This window comes from Rhinatrema bivittatum, chromosome 14, assembly GCF_901001135.1.
Source record: "Rhinatrema bivittatum chromosome 14, aRhiBiv1.1, whole genome shotgun sequence".
Taxonomy (NCBI): Eukaryota; Metazoa; Chordata; class Amphibia; order Gymnophiona; family Rhinatrematidae; genus Rhinatrema; species Rhinatrema bivittatum.
In genome coordinates, this window is record NC_042628.1 from 36,796,926 (window position 1) to 36,813,306 (window position 16,381).

A 16,381-nucleotide genomic window follows, 5' to 3' on the forward strand; every position below is an offset into this window, starting at 1 on the left:
GGCATGTGAAAACAAGCTAAGAGAATGCTGGAAGCTGGGCATGAGAATTCCTTGATGAGAACTGGATAGTAAACCTGGAAGGAGAAAAGGTTTTAATATTTTAATCAGAACGCGGCATCCATAAAGCCCTGAGCAGCCAAACTCAACTAGCCTTCCCTAGTAGAGTACTCCACCACAAACATCTAAGGATTTCCACAACTTAACTTTCCCATAAACTAGCCTACATTGCAAGACAGACTATCACAGGTCTTCTCATCTCTATATAACCAGGAGGTAGCGCTAGTTAAGAGAAATTACTTCAACGTTTCCAGTACCAGGCTGGGCAATGCTGAAAAGGCATCACAGTGGGCCTTGACATTAGTCCAGGTCATGTGTCAGAGTAACCAGCTTCTTTAACTTGCTAGTCAGTTTTCAGTAGCCAAAGGTATAATAAGAGCAGAAGGGGAATCTGGTTTTCAACAGAAGGATATTTTTCTAATGCCAAGAGTGTGACTTCAAAAGGGCCTATTTATTCCCTTTCCTATATCCTAGTGACTATAAATGCTCCCTTTCCTATATTACTTTATTAAAGGTCCTTAAATTAATGCCACTTATATCAATTAGTGCTTTTCTAAAGAAATTGTTCCAATTTACAGTGCTCCTTTTTGTCTGCTGAGCAAAAGGGCACTTGTCTTCTACAAAGACAGATTCAGTTATTCAGGGCCTATAACAAACTGCCTATACACAGGCCGATACAGTAAAGTCCGCGGGAGAGCGGGCATTCGCCTGTGCGCGCGATTCAGTATGCAAATTAGGCCCGGCAGTAAAAACAGGTAAAAGGAGGAGTTAGGGACACTGGCGCGTCCCTAGCGCCACCTTTTGGACCGGAGCGGCTGCTTTGACAGCTGACGCTCAATTTTGCCGGCATCTGTTCTCGAGTCCACTGACAGCCATGGGTTCGGAAACTGGACGCCGGCAAAATTGAGCGTCCGGTTTTCGACCCGCCTTCAAATTTTTATTTTTTTATTTTTTTTTACTTTTGGTAACTTTCGGGACCTCCGACTTAATATTGCCATGATATTAAGTCGGAGGGTGCACAGAAAAGCAGTTGCATGTTGCGGGCGCTATTAGTTTCGGGGGGGGTTGGATGCACGTTTTCGGCCCCTTATTCAATAAGGGGTAAAGCTAGCGCGTTGAAAATGCGTGCCCAATCGAGGGTTAACAGTGTACTGTATCGGCCCAACAGTTCTGAAAGAGGGTGGTAAACTCCTTGGCAACACCCGGGCTAGAGCCCGTAGCTAAACCTCTTTCAGTATCTCACCAAAATATCTCTAGCTATGTTGGCTTTGATTATTGTCACTTGAATCTAGACAAACCATCATACATCGCAAAGTTGCTTCTAACCAAGCTGAAGCTCTAAAAAAAAGTTTGGCATCACATGGTATGGGATTTTATTTACTGTACAAACACATCGAGTAAGGGTTCCATGTTGATACAGACAAACAACAGAAGTATGGAAGAGGGAATTAAAACACAAAGACGTAATGTGAAAGAATGCTAGAATAATAACCCTTTGCAGCCATAGGTTCCTAAAAATAAGAGGCTTTTGCCTTTCGGTAACCCACATCGCCGATGAGCAGGAGTGCAGAAAAACAACACAGAAGGTTCTAGATGCAAGTCCAAGCCAGCTAGACTTTCAGATGTGGGTTATTTCAGGGTACAAGGTGTATGTGAGTACAACTGATCTTAACAAAGAGGAAAATACCTTTATCTGAAGTAGTACAAATGACAAGTAGCAACGTGTCCAGTCATGAGAGATCTGATCAAGCAGCACCTTTGGTCTTTTTTTTGTCCTGTGCACAATCTAAGGTGTGAAACTGTGAAGTGGTAATGCTCATAACAATGCTATCTAAAGAATATTTGCAAACCCTAGGTTTCTCATACATTACTATTATATCAAAATCCTTAATATTCTACCATTTAGTTACTGAAGAGTCTCGCAGAGCAAGGATAATCTTCCAAAAAAAATGTACCACTTTCCAAAGGAATGTTCCTCAAACTTTCAAAATTCCCAGGGAATATCCTCAGCGGCACAGCATTTTCATCAAAATCTACCACTGACCAAATGATGGTAGGCAAAAATTCACCATGAATACTTTCCACAACTCCTTATGTACCCAAATAACAAGCTCTGCAACTTATGACCTACTTTCCATAGCTTAACATACACCTTCTGGATATCCTTTATAAGCTACTACTCATCCAAAGCCCCACCATTAGCCATGGGATATTTTTTTTTATAATTCCTGGGAAATCTTCCACACACATCAGTTACCAGAAAAATGTCTCCACCAAATGATGGCTTCTTCATAGAGAATAGTGCTACTTAGCCCACAGAATTTTACGCCATATCCGAATACAGTCCAAAAAATTGATATAATATACACGGCACTATGTCTTTCTGCTTGGAAAAGTTAGAAGAGCCTTACTAGCAGTCTCCTGATCATGCAGAGAGCAAGTGTTACGTCATCAAACATCTCTTACCAGTAGAAAAGGGAAAATGAAATCATTCTTAGAGAGTTAAAAAAAAAACCCAAAACAGGTGTATAATCATTGTAGAGAAAAAATTGACCATCTATTCTAATATTTGTGAGCCCTCTGAAAATTTGCTTTTTTTTTCTGAAAGGGTTTAGTTTGTGCATCCTAGCTAAGTGAGGGGCTGCAAAGGGTTAAAGAGACGGTCAGGTGTCCATCTCTACAAGGTGCGTGAGATGATGTCATTGACAGTGGGAGGGTGGGGAACCTCGTTCCCATGATTGTCTATCAAACCTTGTAGCTGGAGTTGGACTTCAGCTGGCTGAGGTCACTCAGATGCCAGTGGTCCGAACTGGGGGTGATCTTGCCCCCCATCTGCCCACGTACCATTCCATCTGCGACTGGGAAGACATTCAGTGAAGTTGGGCGTTCTTTCCTGATTGGAAACAAACAGGGATTTAAAAACCTCACAAAGAAAGACAACTCATGAAACAGTACATTGTGCTCCTTGTACAGAAAGACAAGAAAAGCCCTATTCAATATTTTCCAAAGAATCTTACAATTTAAATAAATGCTATAATTACAGTTTCAAAAGTCCACTTAGCAAATACTGCATAAACCTGAAGGTTTTACTTTTTAGCTACTACTTTTGAAAATCTTTGGACAGATCCCATCCAGTCCCTCCAGGTGCTGCCATGTTGGGCAACATTACAACATTTGCATATCAGCTCTGTGGCCAATTTTTGGAAGGAGCAGTTTAAAAATATGAAAAGAAAGAAAGAGAGCGTGAGCAGGACACTGCTCCATATGACATATCAGATCTGACTAGTTCATACTGCGAGAAAAATTACTTCTGATATCCCATGCAAAGCTTGGACCAAATTATTTATTTGTCATATTTCGATCTCTCACTTTTATAGTCCAGAACTCCAAGGTGAGTTACATAAGAAAGGAAATATACACAATACAGCATCAAATAATTAATAACTACAACTAACAAAAACAGGATGCCATAAACTAACAGTTAATAAGGTGAACCATAATCATCCAACCGATTTCTAATGGTCTCCACCCTATTTCTATTTTAACCTTAAATAGGATATAATAATCACACCAACAAACATTGGTGATATTCTAGGTGACATCAGTAAAGCAAGCATCAAAGCATGTCTTCAACATCTAGAGGGTGAATACTATGGACTGTCATGTGAATTTGGGAGACAGGAGTGATAGATGCAGGGTACTTCTGTTTCTGAAACCAGATTTAACAGAACAGTAATGTTTTTACGAATTGGTATCCGCCATGAACAAAATATTGGATTAATTGGCAGGCTATAAAGTTTTGTAAATAAATAAATGTATAGAAGGTCCCCAAAGAGGGCATTAATATATAAGTGCAATAAAACATAAGTGAAACACATGACAGAGATCTATAAAATCATGAGTGGAACAGGTAAATAGGGAATGGTTATTCACTCTTTCAAACAGTACTAGCACTAGGGGACACGCCATGAAACTAGCAGGTAGAAGGTTTAAAACAAATTGGAGAAAGTGTTTTTTCCACTTGATGTACAATTAAGCTGTGGAATTTGTTGCTAGAGGGTGTGGTCAAGGCATCTCGCATATTATGCTTTTCCAGCAGAGGAGCTCAAAGTGTCTTACAGAAGAGCTGAGAGTTTACAGATAGTATAAAGTCCATCAGTGACTGAATATAAATATTAAAAGGGTTTGGCCAAACTCCTGGAGCAAAACTCCATAAAAGTTAGCCAGGATGGAAAAGTCCCAGTCTTTGTATTGATACCACTGAGGCCAATATTCGAAGGCATTGACTGAATAACACACAAGTTACCCAGCTACATGCCAAGTTTTCAATATCACCAGTACTTATCTGTCTAAATTTTAGCCAAAAAAGAGTCAACATTGTTTTAGCAAATGGAAGTCTTGTCTTACCAATCTTATAGATTTTTTTGAAGGGGAAAATAAACATGTAGAGAAAGGTAATTGAATTGATATAGTGTATTTGGATTTTCAGAAGGCAGTTGACCAAGTCCACCATGAGAGACTCCTCAGAAAAATTACAAAAGTCATGGGACAGGAAGAAGTTTCCTGCGGTGGACTGATAGCTGGTTAAAAGACAGGAAACAGATGATAGAACTAAATGGGCAGTCATCCCAATGGAGAAAAGTCATTAGAGGAGTCCCCAGTGTTTCGTACTAGGCCCAGTGCAGTTTGACATATTAATAAATGATTTGGAAAATGGAACAAATGAGAAGATCAAATCTGAGTTGAGAAGCAACAAAGGGTAGTGGTGAATGGATTTCACTCTAAGGAGAGGAACATTACTAGCTCTGTTCACATTCTTGTGAGTGACACTGTGGAAGGATAATCAGGAAAAGGTTTGTATTTTTACCTATAATACCGACCTGCAATGGGGTTAACAGTCAGGAACATGTGGAAAACATGAGGAGGGATCTAGCAAAGCTCAAGAAATGGTCTGGCAGCTATGATTTAAATGCTAAAAAAAATGCATTTGGGCTGCAAAAATCCAGAGGATAGGTAGAGTATAGGGGATGAAAGAAGAGCAGGATCTGGGGATGATTGCATCTAATGATCTTAAGGTGGCTGCCTAGGAAGAGGAACAGTCAGCAGAAAAAGGAGGTGATATTGTCCCTGTAGAGGTCCCTAGTGAGACCTCACTTGGAATACTGCATACAGTTAAGGAGTCTGCACCTTCAAAAAGATATAAACCAGCGGGTGGCTACTAAAATGATCAGTGGTCTTTGTTCTAATGCATATGGGGACAGACAAAACTCTAAACATGTATACCCTCGAGCAAAGGTAGAATATGGAAGATATGATAGAGATATTTAAATACCTCCAAGATTTCCATGCACAGGAGGTGGGCCTCTTTCAAAGAAAAGGAGGCTCTAGAACAAGGGGTAAGTAATGAGGGAGAAAGGGGGTAGACTCAGGAGTAATGGTAGTAGATGTAGTGGAAACAGCCTCCCTGTGGAGGTGGTGGAGACAAGGACACTATCCTGAATTCAGGAAAGCATGGGATAAACACAGAGGATCTCTGAGAGAGTGGTAGGGATTGCAAAGCTGACTAATTGGTGTGGATGGGCAGAGTAGATAGGCCGTATGGTCTTTTTCTGCCATCATGTTTCTAAATTTGCAGATTACACAAAATTAAGTTGTTAAAACTGCCACAGATCATGAGGAACTGCAAAGGAACCTCGGGGGACTAGGAGAATGGGCATCAGAACATGGAAAAGTGCAAAGCGATGTACATAGGGAAAAATAATCCCAATTTACAGATACACAACGCTGAGTCACCAACCAGGAAAAGGTCCTTGGAGTCCTTGTGGACAATACCTTGAAATCTTTAACTCAGTGTGCGGCGGCGGTCAAAAAAGCAAATAGAATGTTAGAAATCATTCAGAAGGGAATGAAGAATAAAATGAAAAATATCATATTGCCTCTATATTGAGTCATGGTGTGCCCGCACCTTGAGTACTGTGTGCAGTTCTGGTCACCAAATAGCGGAATTAGAAAGGTGCAGAGGAGAGAAACAAAGATGATAAACTGGATGGAAACGCTCCCCTATGAGAGGCTACTCTGGCTAGGGCTCTTCAGCTTGGAAAAGAGACAGCTGAGAGGGGACGTGAAAGAAGTTTATAAAACCATGAGTGAGATGGAACAGGTAAATAAATAATTATTTGTCATTTCAAATAATACTAACACACAGGGAGACTTCATGAAACTAACTACCAGCAGATTTAAAAAAAACAAAACAAAAAAACGTAGAAAGTAGTTTTTCACTTAGGGGTAGATTTTAAAAGCCCTGCACGCGTAAATCCTTCCGGATTTATGCGCGCAGGGCACTCGTCCGCCGGCGCACCTATTTTGCATAGGCCGCCGGCGCGTGTAAAGCCCCGGGACGCGCGTAAGTCCCAGGGCTTCGTAAAAGGGGCGGGAGGGGGCGTGTCCGGGGTCAGGGGGCAGTCTGAGGCGGGTCCGGGGGCGTGGCAAGGCTTCGGGGGCGGGCCGGGAGGGTGGTCCCAAGTCCCCCGGCACGGCGGCCTGTGCCGGGGGCTGACGAGGCGGCGCGCACAAGTTACGCCTGCTTCAAGCAGGCGTAACTTGTACAACAAAGGTGGGGGGTGGATTTAGGTAGGGCTGGGGGGTGGGTTAGATAGAGGAAGGGAGGGGAAGGTGGGGGGATGCGGAAGGAAAGTTCCCTCCGAGGCCGCTCTGATTTCGGAGCGGCCTCGGAGAGAACGGAGGCAGGCTGCGCGGCTCGGTGCGCGCCGGCTGCCCATTTTGCGCAGCCTTGCGCGCGCCGACCCCGGATTTTAAAAGATACGCGTGGCAACGCGCGCATCTTTTAAAATCTGGCTTACTTTTGTTCACGCCGGTTGCAAGAACAAAAATACGCGCGCGCGTATTTTTTTTAAGATCTACCCCAAAGCGTACAGCAAACTGAGGAATCTGTTGCCAGAGGACATGGTCAAGGTGACGAGCAGAGCAGGGCTTAAAAGAGGTTTGGACAAATTCCTGGGGAAAACACATTATTAGCCAGGTAGACAAAAGAAAGCTATTGCTACCCCTGTAAGTGAGTAACAGGAAATAGATCTGTTTTATTGGATCTGCCAGGTACTTGCGACCTGGACTGCTCAACTATTGGAGACAGGATGCTGGGCTCGATGGACCTTGGTGTGACCCAGCCTGACGTTTCTTACGGTCTTAAATAATGGGTGTTCTGGGGGCATTCAATGGCAGGGACAAGTTAGTCAGGAAACTTAGAAGTTAGCCAAATAAGTTTTTCTGCTAACTCTAGCCACGCCTTAAGAATGGGTTCCCCGATAACTTTAGCCTTAACCGGCTATGTTCAAAAGAATACAGCGATGGCCATTAAAAACAAATGTCAAGCGTGAGCCTGGCAGCCCAATTCCCAGCCCCCAACTCAATGAAAAAAAGCTAAAATGTGTCCTGCCAGGATGAGCCCCCTACCCACCCCCCACCCCCCTCATCCAAACCCCTCCAAATCGTATTTAAAAATAAAACTTTGATGGCTCGGCGCTGGGTTTTCCTCTCTTCCCACCCCTCCCCAGTTAGGCTTCCTCTTAAATGAAGGCCCCCCCCCCTCCTCTCCATCCATCCCACCCCCACTTCCCAGCTTTAACCCCCCCTACCCACCCTGTTCCTGCCCAGGGATTCTTCTGCTAACAACACTTCAAGCAAACACATTGCTTTTCATCCATCCTTGCAGTGGGATTTACAGAAATGATTCACCGTGCGGTTGGGATTGACTTCTCCAGGGACCGGAGGAAAAGTCCATTATTTTGGCTCCACGTGTGACCTTGAAGGGAGGGGAATGTAATGGAACCCACGGCTCTAGGGACCCGAGAGAATGCGATAATGCAAGGCCTGATACAAGGACAGATTTGGTAAGAGGAGGGGTGAGGGGGGGGGGAAGCTTACATATCTTTGTGCAGAAAAAAAAAGGCGACAAAACAGCTCAATTATTGGCAACCTGGGTCTTCAAGCTGTAAAGGACTCTGGATAAAAAAACTGCAAACGTCTGCTTATATTCCTATCAGAGATGCTAAATTATGGACAGAGGATTAGCTCTTCATTAGTCCCAGCTGAAACGAAGCTGTCAATGAGCACAGGACAGTGCTCCAAACCAATGTCCGATATAAATCTTGTGGACTGCAGTATTTGTTTTCTGTGTTTCAAGGTTATTGGGACACCGTGAGGAACTACTGCCTCCAGACAGACTCTATGGGATCAACGAGTGACCCTCTCTCCATGTTGGCCACTGGCCAGCAGTCTCAGGAAGACATACGCTACACACAACCCGGTGCTGGGCTATTCAGACAGAGCCTACAATATCTCAGTGGTTTGTTAGTCCAAGGCATGAAACGGCTGTGCTAGCTCTGTGAAGCTATTCCATGGGCGAGGCTGGGCCAGTCCTTCAGAGAGACGCAGCCTGGCTCATATGCATATTTTCGTTCTTCTGACAACCAAAGTTTGAAGCTCTGCCTTGTCTTTCACACTTGCCAGCTCAGTTTGCTAAAGTGCTGCTGTATATATGCAGGGCATGCTCTGGCTTTATTCCTGTACGGGCTGCTTTGTACATATAGAGAATCATCTGGCTAAGTTTAACCTTACTGCACACACTCAGCATTTGTTTCCCTTATTCCTCCTGCTACTTTTCTGTAACCTACATAAATGCAAGTGTCTTTTGTGTGGAGATGCTCACTGCTGAACTTCGCAACACTTTTAAATCAAGAAAAATCGTTCACTTTTTGAGTTTGGTTTTTTTTTTGTTGTTGTTGTTAAAATCCAAGTGGAGGGTCTGAGTTATGAGTAGAGGATGGTCTCTTTTTGGCCTTATGTCCCAGTGTGAGAATCTACACAATATTGGGATTTAAAACCCTGCCACCTGACCACACTGGGGCCAAGATTATATTATGTCTGTTATCAAAGCAAGGCAATTAAAGTAGTTGTTAAAAAAAAAAAGCAATTCAAAATATCTAGTCCTGCTTTTTGTCTGTGCTAAAGTAAAAACACATGCAGTAGAGATTAAAAGTTTGTTTATGTTTTTGTCAATGTGTTTTGTTGTTTATGATTATTGCCATACATAGATTTGGGCATGAAAAATGAGAGACCTGCAATCTCCTGGTCTCTCTCCAAACCAACCCTATGGTTAAGCAGGGAATGGGCACACAGGTCTGTGGGAATGGAGCAGTGCATAAACTCAACACTGTGCTAAGCACTTTATCCCATCCCCCCTGCATCTTTCCAGCACAGCCTGACTGTTTTATCCCACAAAGGTTGCAGCAACAAACTACGGAAAGAGAGATTTACCTTTTCCTCCATGACTGGCGATGACTGCAGTGACAAACATAGCAGCAAAAACACAGCGGCAATGGCACAAGAAGCGAGATAAGAAAATAATCATTAGAGTGCAAAGGACATGCAAACACATGCACACATGCATGCTGGTGCTTACTCAAACACATAAATGGGAGTTTCTATTTTACTATATCTTGAGTGTTTTATTGATTTTATCCTATGTTAAATTATTATGTATGTTGTGTGATATTTTTAATGTTAACTACTTTGATATAATAGTGAAAGGTGGCATATCAGATAAAGTATCTAACACATGCCTGTATGGTAACACATACTTTTAAATGACCATACGTATATGCACCAGCGCAGTGACACATATACATCAGCACTGATTTGGGTTCATGTCATATGCTCCAGTGCAGCAACACAAAGCATCCAAGTAAGAGTCCCACCGAACACCTGCTGATACACATATGCTATAGTATAGCAACATATAAAAGCATTCATATGAACATTATTGTAGTGATAGCCACAAATGAGCTTGTGGATACATTCCTCTAAGGTAGCAACCTAATTGCATTTACTATAAATGTTCATATGTACAAAATATGTGTGTGTGTATATGTATATGTATATGTATATATATATATCTATCTATCTATCTATCTATGGGGCCAATATTTAAATATACCTATCTGGCTAATATACACGGGATATTCAGTGGTGTATGTGTGTGTTTGTGAAGAACATCTGTGCAGTAATGCTAACCCCATTTAAATGCTCAGCCTAGTCTATTCTATTCATGTATACATGTGCCGACACAAATGTGGTAGGACAGCAATGGTACATAACAGCCCCTAGTCGCTGCTCTAGAACATTCCACTACATTTACAAACTCATGCTGGCATCCATACTACTGCCGTGCTACACAGATACAAAGCTGCTCATATCCACGTACACCAGGACAGCAGCACAACTGCTGGCACAGAAGCAACCACAAGTTCTGAGACAGACAGACAGACATCAGGGCAGTGAAACCCGCACATACACCAGCCCATCTGCACGTAAGTGCTGACGTTCTGTTGAAATTTTATGATTGCAATGTTGTTACCCGCCCGGAGCCGTAAATGGTGCAGAATACAAATATTTTAAATAAATAAATAAATAAATAAATAAAGCAGCAGGTTCAGCAACACACATAAACATGATTATGGTCATACAAACTCAAACCAACACATTAACGTAATACACATGCACAAGTTCTTCTAGAAATGCACACCAGTGCAGTGATAGACAAGTCTGATCATATAGGAATGCACCAGGGCACGGGCAAACATACAGGCAAAGAAGTACTTGTGAACAGACACATGTGTATCACCCCCTCCCCCCAACGCACACACAGAACATGATGCAAAGCCTGGAACGGAAGGAAAAGCTCTGGTTACCGACTTGCAAGGGACACAAAGACTTCGTCATAGCACTTACAATTTTTTTTTCTTCTTCTTTTAGGCCGATGCCAGTCTCTAGCAAACACGGAAAAGTGCATGTGCAGCAGGGTCTGTGAGTGAGTGGGATAGGCTCGCATCCTCCAGTTCTAGTCTCCCTTCTACTGCGAGCGCGCGGGGAAGCGACGACAGTGCAGACGCTTTAGAGCTTTTCCACAGTCTCTGTCATTTTTGCCTCTTTCACTGAACCTTCCACCCCAGGAGGCATGCTCAGGTGACATACGTGTGCCCTCGCAGTGTCCTCTGAAACTTAATCGCAGTGCCAGCAGCAGCCGCCACACTAGCAGCTGTAGTTTTCCTCCATCACAATCCACCGCACGCCTAACCCTTGCCAGCTTCCTCTGACAGGACAGCTGGATTTGAATCGCTTACTTTAGCCTGAGAGGAATGTTTTGTTCTTAAAAAAAAAAAAATAAATCTTCAGCAGCAGTGAGTTAACCTGCACAGAGTGGCCCTAATTACCACCTTAATATCAGCAAGCACAGAGTGCCAGGATGTATCACACAACAGCCTCACTAGTTTTGGTGGCTGTGTAAATTACAAAATTTGGTAGAGAGAAGCGGGAAGGGACCTGGGGAACAGGGGGGTTGTGGTATGACCAGGACTAGAGAGGCCTACCAGCAGAGGTCGTGGAGGTTAGCATAGTAACAGAATTCAAACAAACTTGGGTAGATAGAGAAGGCATTGGTTGGAACAGGGATGAGAGGCAGGTAAAAGACAAGGGGAGAACTGGTGTTGGTTTAAGTATGGGAATTTATATGCACATCTACCAAAGAGCTAGTGAATCAGCCAAAAGGGCATCTTTCAAAACTGGAAGGAGGATCCAAATGAAGAAAACAGGAAAGAGCAAGCTAGAAGTACAACATTAAGAAGAGAAGCCAAAAGAAGCTTGCCAGAGAGGCAAACACACAAAATAAAACCATTTTCAAGTACATTCAAAGCAAGAAGGTTGTGAGGGAATCACTAGACAACTGAGGGGTAAAAGGGGAGCTCAGGAAAGAAAAGGTCATGCAGAAAAGCTAAATGAATTCTTTGCTTTAGTCTTTTCTAAAGAGAGTGTTGAGGAGACACTTATGCTTGAAAAATTCTTTGAGGATCATGGAGGAGAGGAATTGAATCAAATCTTGGTGAAATGGGAAGATGTAATAGAACAAATCAATCAACTAAAGAGGAACAAATCACCGGGACCGGATGGTATACACCACAGAGTTCTGAAAGGATTCCAAAATAAAACTGTAGACTTATTACCTGTAATCTTTAACTTCTCATTCAAATCAGCCAAAGTACCAGAAGATTGGAGGGCGGCCAATGTAATGCCTATTTTTAAAAAGGGCTCCAGGAAAATTCTGAGAAACTACAGACCAGCGAGCCTGACATTGGTGCTGGGCAAAATGGTAGAAGTTATTCTGAAGCACAAAATTTTCTGCTATCTGGTAGGCATAGATTAATAGGGCAAAAACAACATGGATTTAACAGAGGGAAATTTTGCCTTGCAAATTCTGTTAGATTTTTTTGAAGGAGTCAACAAATATGTTGACATGGGTGAATTGGTGGACATAGTGTATCTGGATTTGGCAAAGACCCTCATAAGAGACTCATCTGGAAATTAAAAAGGCAGTGTCCTCTTGTGGATTGGTAACTGGTTAAAGCATAGGAAACAGAGTGGGCCTAAACAGCCATTACTCTCCATGGAGAAAGGTAGGAAATGGTGTGCCCCAAGGATCTATACTAGGACCGGTGCTTTTTTAATATATTTCTAAATAATCTGGAAAAGGGAGTGAAAACTGAGGTGTTCAAATTCACAGATGACACAAAATTATTCAAAGTTGTTAGATCACAAGCCAATTGTAAGGAATTACAAGAGAATCTTCTGAGACTGAGGGAATTGGGTGTTTAAAGAGCAGACAAAACTTTAGGTGGATAAGTGCAAAGTGATGCATTTAGAAAAGGATAATCCAGACTATACGTACACGATGCTGGGTTCTGTATTAGGCATCACCACACAGGAAAAAAGATATTGGAATCATTGTGGACAATATTTTGAAATATTCATCACAGAGTGCAGTGGCGGTCAAAAAAGCAAACAGAATGTTAGGTATTATTAGAAAAGGAATGGAAAATAAAACAAGGGTTTTAACATAGTGCCTCTTATTGATCCACAGCGCAACCGCACTTTGAGTACTGTGTGCAGTTCTAGTCACCTCCATCTCAAACAGATATAGTGGAACTAGACAGTGTTCAGAGAAAGGTGATCAAAATGACCAAAATGATAAAAGCTCCCTTATCAGGTAAGTCTAAACAGACTAGAGCTCTACAGCCTGGAGAAGAGAAATGATAGAGATCTATAAAATCTTGAGTGCACTGGGATAGCTAAACAAGAAACAGTTATTTACCCTTTTAAATAGTACTAGGGACTAAGGATCACTCTATGAAGCTAATAGGTAGCACATTTAAAACAAACTGGAGAAAACATTTTTCACTCAGTGCACAATTAAATTGTGGAATTTGTTGGCAGAGAAGTGGTGAAAGCAGTTTGCAATGCTGGGTTTAAAAAGGATTTAGATAAGTTCCTGGAGGAAAAAGTTCATAAATCATTATTAGTCATGTAGACTTGAGAAAGCCAGTGCTTGTCCCTGGTTATGTGTTAGAAGGATTGGATCTATTCTTTGGGATCCTATTGGATATTTGTGCTTTTGATTGGCCACAATAGGAGACAGGATACTGAGCTTGATGCATCTTCGGTCTGACCCAGTATTGCAAATCTTATGTTTCTTAAGATATCTAGGCAGACTGGATCTGCCAATTAGTCGTTCATCTGCCATCATTTATTATGGGGAGAATTTTCAAAGGATTTAGCCAGATAACTTAGGGAATTTGCTTCCCCTCCTCCCTCCCACTGCTGAGTGGCTAAATTAAATCCACTATATTTACAAGACAGCTACGTTTATGTGCTCAAAAAATGGGTGGTCATGGGAGACTGGAGTTTGAGCACGGATGAAAAGTTAATGGGCTAGCATGGCTTTTCAAAGCTAGCCAGCTAACTTGGCCAGCCCCTCGGAGCGCTCCGATCTTTATGTTGCTCTGCATCTTGCACATCATAATAGCAATTTTCTATTTCAACATTGCACAACAATTAGGCTCAGATTTATATGTTGGGCAAAAGTAGTACAAACACTGCAGCTCAGTTGGGCTTGCAGAATTTTGAAAGCCATATTTGTTGCCCAATAATTTAAATTTCCTACAACTTATAGCATGGAAAACAAAAATCACGGAAAAATTATGCAAGCAAAAGGGTTTTGAAGAAAATCACCTTGCAAGTTTAGTTCCAAAGTGCTAAATTTAAGAAATAAGGCTAAGTTCCATGGTGCATTTCTTTTTTTTATAACCCTACTCTCTTTCTTTTCCCAGGGATTATCAATTTCCCTTTCTAGAACTGGGTAAACCTGGCCATCGTATATTTATTTAATTTATTTATTTAAAAACTTTTCTATACCGTCATTAAGTTAGGTGCCATCATAACGGTTTACAAGAAGGCACCAATATTAATATTGGAAAACAGATAAAATCTATCACTAAACAAGTGCCAAGACTTTACGGTAACATAGCTCGTTTATAATTACTCATAATTGTAAGTGTTATATCATGTTATATCATGTCCATTCTTTATTGTATCATATTTTAAAATTGAGAGCAAACATATTTAAAAATAAAAGTAGAATATATACCCGTGTAGGTTGGGGTAGTGTGCATGAGTGTTCTGCAGATCCTTTTTTTTTTTCTTTATCCCTGTATACTATTCTCCTTTCTCATTGTTGTAAGCTTGTTTAAATAACCATGTTTTCAAGTGTTTTCTGAAGGTTTTGATGGCTGTTTGTAAGCGGATCTCGACAGGCATGGCATTCCATAGCATAGGACCTGCTAAGGAAAGCGCTCTTTCCCTTACTTGGGTTACTTTAGCTGTTTTAATTGAGGGGATGGTCAGTAAGGCTTTATTTGCTGATCTTAGGTTTCTGTTAGGGACGTGTAGGCGGAGGGCTGTATTCAGCCATTCGGCTTTTTCGTTATGTATTAATTTATGTATGGTACATAGGGTTTTGTAATGTATTCTTTGCTTGATGGGTAACCAGTGTAATTCTATTAGGGTTTCAGTCTCTTTTATTTTTACCAGTCAGAATTCTGGCAGCCGAGTTCTGCATTATTTGGAGTGGTCTAATCGTTGTATGTAGTAATACAAGTAGGAGGGAATTACAGTAGTCAGTGCTAGCGAAAATTAGAGCCTGTAGCACTGATTGGAAGTTATTTGTTGTAAGTAGGGCTTTTAGTCTTCTAAGGGTCATGAGTTTTGCGTATCCTTCCCTTACTTTCAGCGATATGTGTTGTTTTAGGTTAAGTTCAGTGTCAATTATTACTCCGAGGTTTCTCACTTTTTCTGAGACTTTAATTGTTTGGTTGTTTTTGAGTATGATGGGGTTTTGGATGAATTCAATGTTTTTGCATTCCAGTAGTAGGAATTCTGTTTTCTCTATGTAAATCACTAATTCCATCTGGTTCAGTAATTGTTTGATGATATCCAGATACATGTTTGCTATGTTCAGTGTCTTTTCAATTGTGTCATCAATGGGTAAGATTAACTGAATATCATCAGCATAAATGTAATGTGTAATGCTTAGACCCACTAGTAGGTGACATAATGGTAGTAAGTATATGTTGAATAGGGCGGCCGATAATGCTGATCCCTGAGGGACTCCTGTCTGAAGGTTTATTTTATTTGACCTTACATCCTTTATCTGTACTTGGTAGTATCTGTTAGGGGTGTGCATTCGGATTGACCGCATTAGTAAAACGCTACTCATATTTTTTTTTAACTTAAAAAATTGATTCGACATAAACGATCGGATTTCCCACATATCCAACATAGATATGTTGGATATGTGGGAAATCGCGATTGTTGAGCCAAAATAAAAATATAAACCCCCTCACCCTCCTTAATCCCCCCCCCCCCCCGACTTACCACAACTCCCTGGTGATGGAGCGAGGAGTGAGGACGCCATTTCTGCAATCCTTGGCGAGAAGCATGCGACGTCGGCGTCACTCGACAGTGACGTCGGCGCCACGTGATTCCCGGCGAGTTCGCGCCGGACAGCTCGTTCGGCCCAAAAAGAACTTTTGGCCAGCTTGGGGGGGCCTCCTGACCCCCCCAAGCTGGCCTCCTGACCCCCCCAAGCTGGCCAAAAGTTCTTTTTGGGCCGAACGAGCCGTCCGGCGCGAACTCGCCGGGAATCACGTGACGCCGGCGTCACTCGACGTGCCGCCGACGTCACATGCTTCTCGCCAAGGATTGCAGAAATGACGTCCTCACTCCTCGCTCGATCACCAGGGAGTTGTGGTAAGTCTGGGGGGGTGGATTAAGGAGGGTGAGGGGGTTTAAATTTTTTTTTTGCACATATGTACATATACCCAACTCATTGGATTTTTTTTATGTCCATATTGGCCGCAAG

At 42.1% G+C, this 16,381-nt stretch overlaps 1 protein-coding gene across 17 annotated transcripts in view; it reads right to left on the reverse strand.

The window, feature by feature from the left end:
- The window catches only part of MAPK8IP3 (mitogen-activated protein kinase 8 interacting protein 3), a 135,845-nt gene that overhangs the window by 73,130 nt on the left and 46,334 nt on the right, over window positions 1-16,381 (reverse strand). For 10 of the 17 annotated variants that reach the window (XR_003852636.1, XM_029576806.1, XM_029576792.1 and 7 more), the window contains 2 exons: window positions 9,391-9,414; window positions 2,809-2,950 (listed from right to left, as the gene is read on the reverse strand). Coding sequence is in view for 16 of the 17 variants with exons in the window: in XM_029576806.1 (XP_029432666.1) it covers window positions 2,809-2,950; window positions 9,391-9,414 (166 nt within the window). In the remaining variant the exon portion in view is untranslated. The remainder of the gene's footprint in view (window positions 1-2,808; window positions 2,951-9,390; window positions 9,415-16,381) is intronic. The other 7 variants (XM_029576808.1, XM_029576807.1, XM_029576796.1 and 4 more) reach the window with 3 other exon arrangements.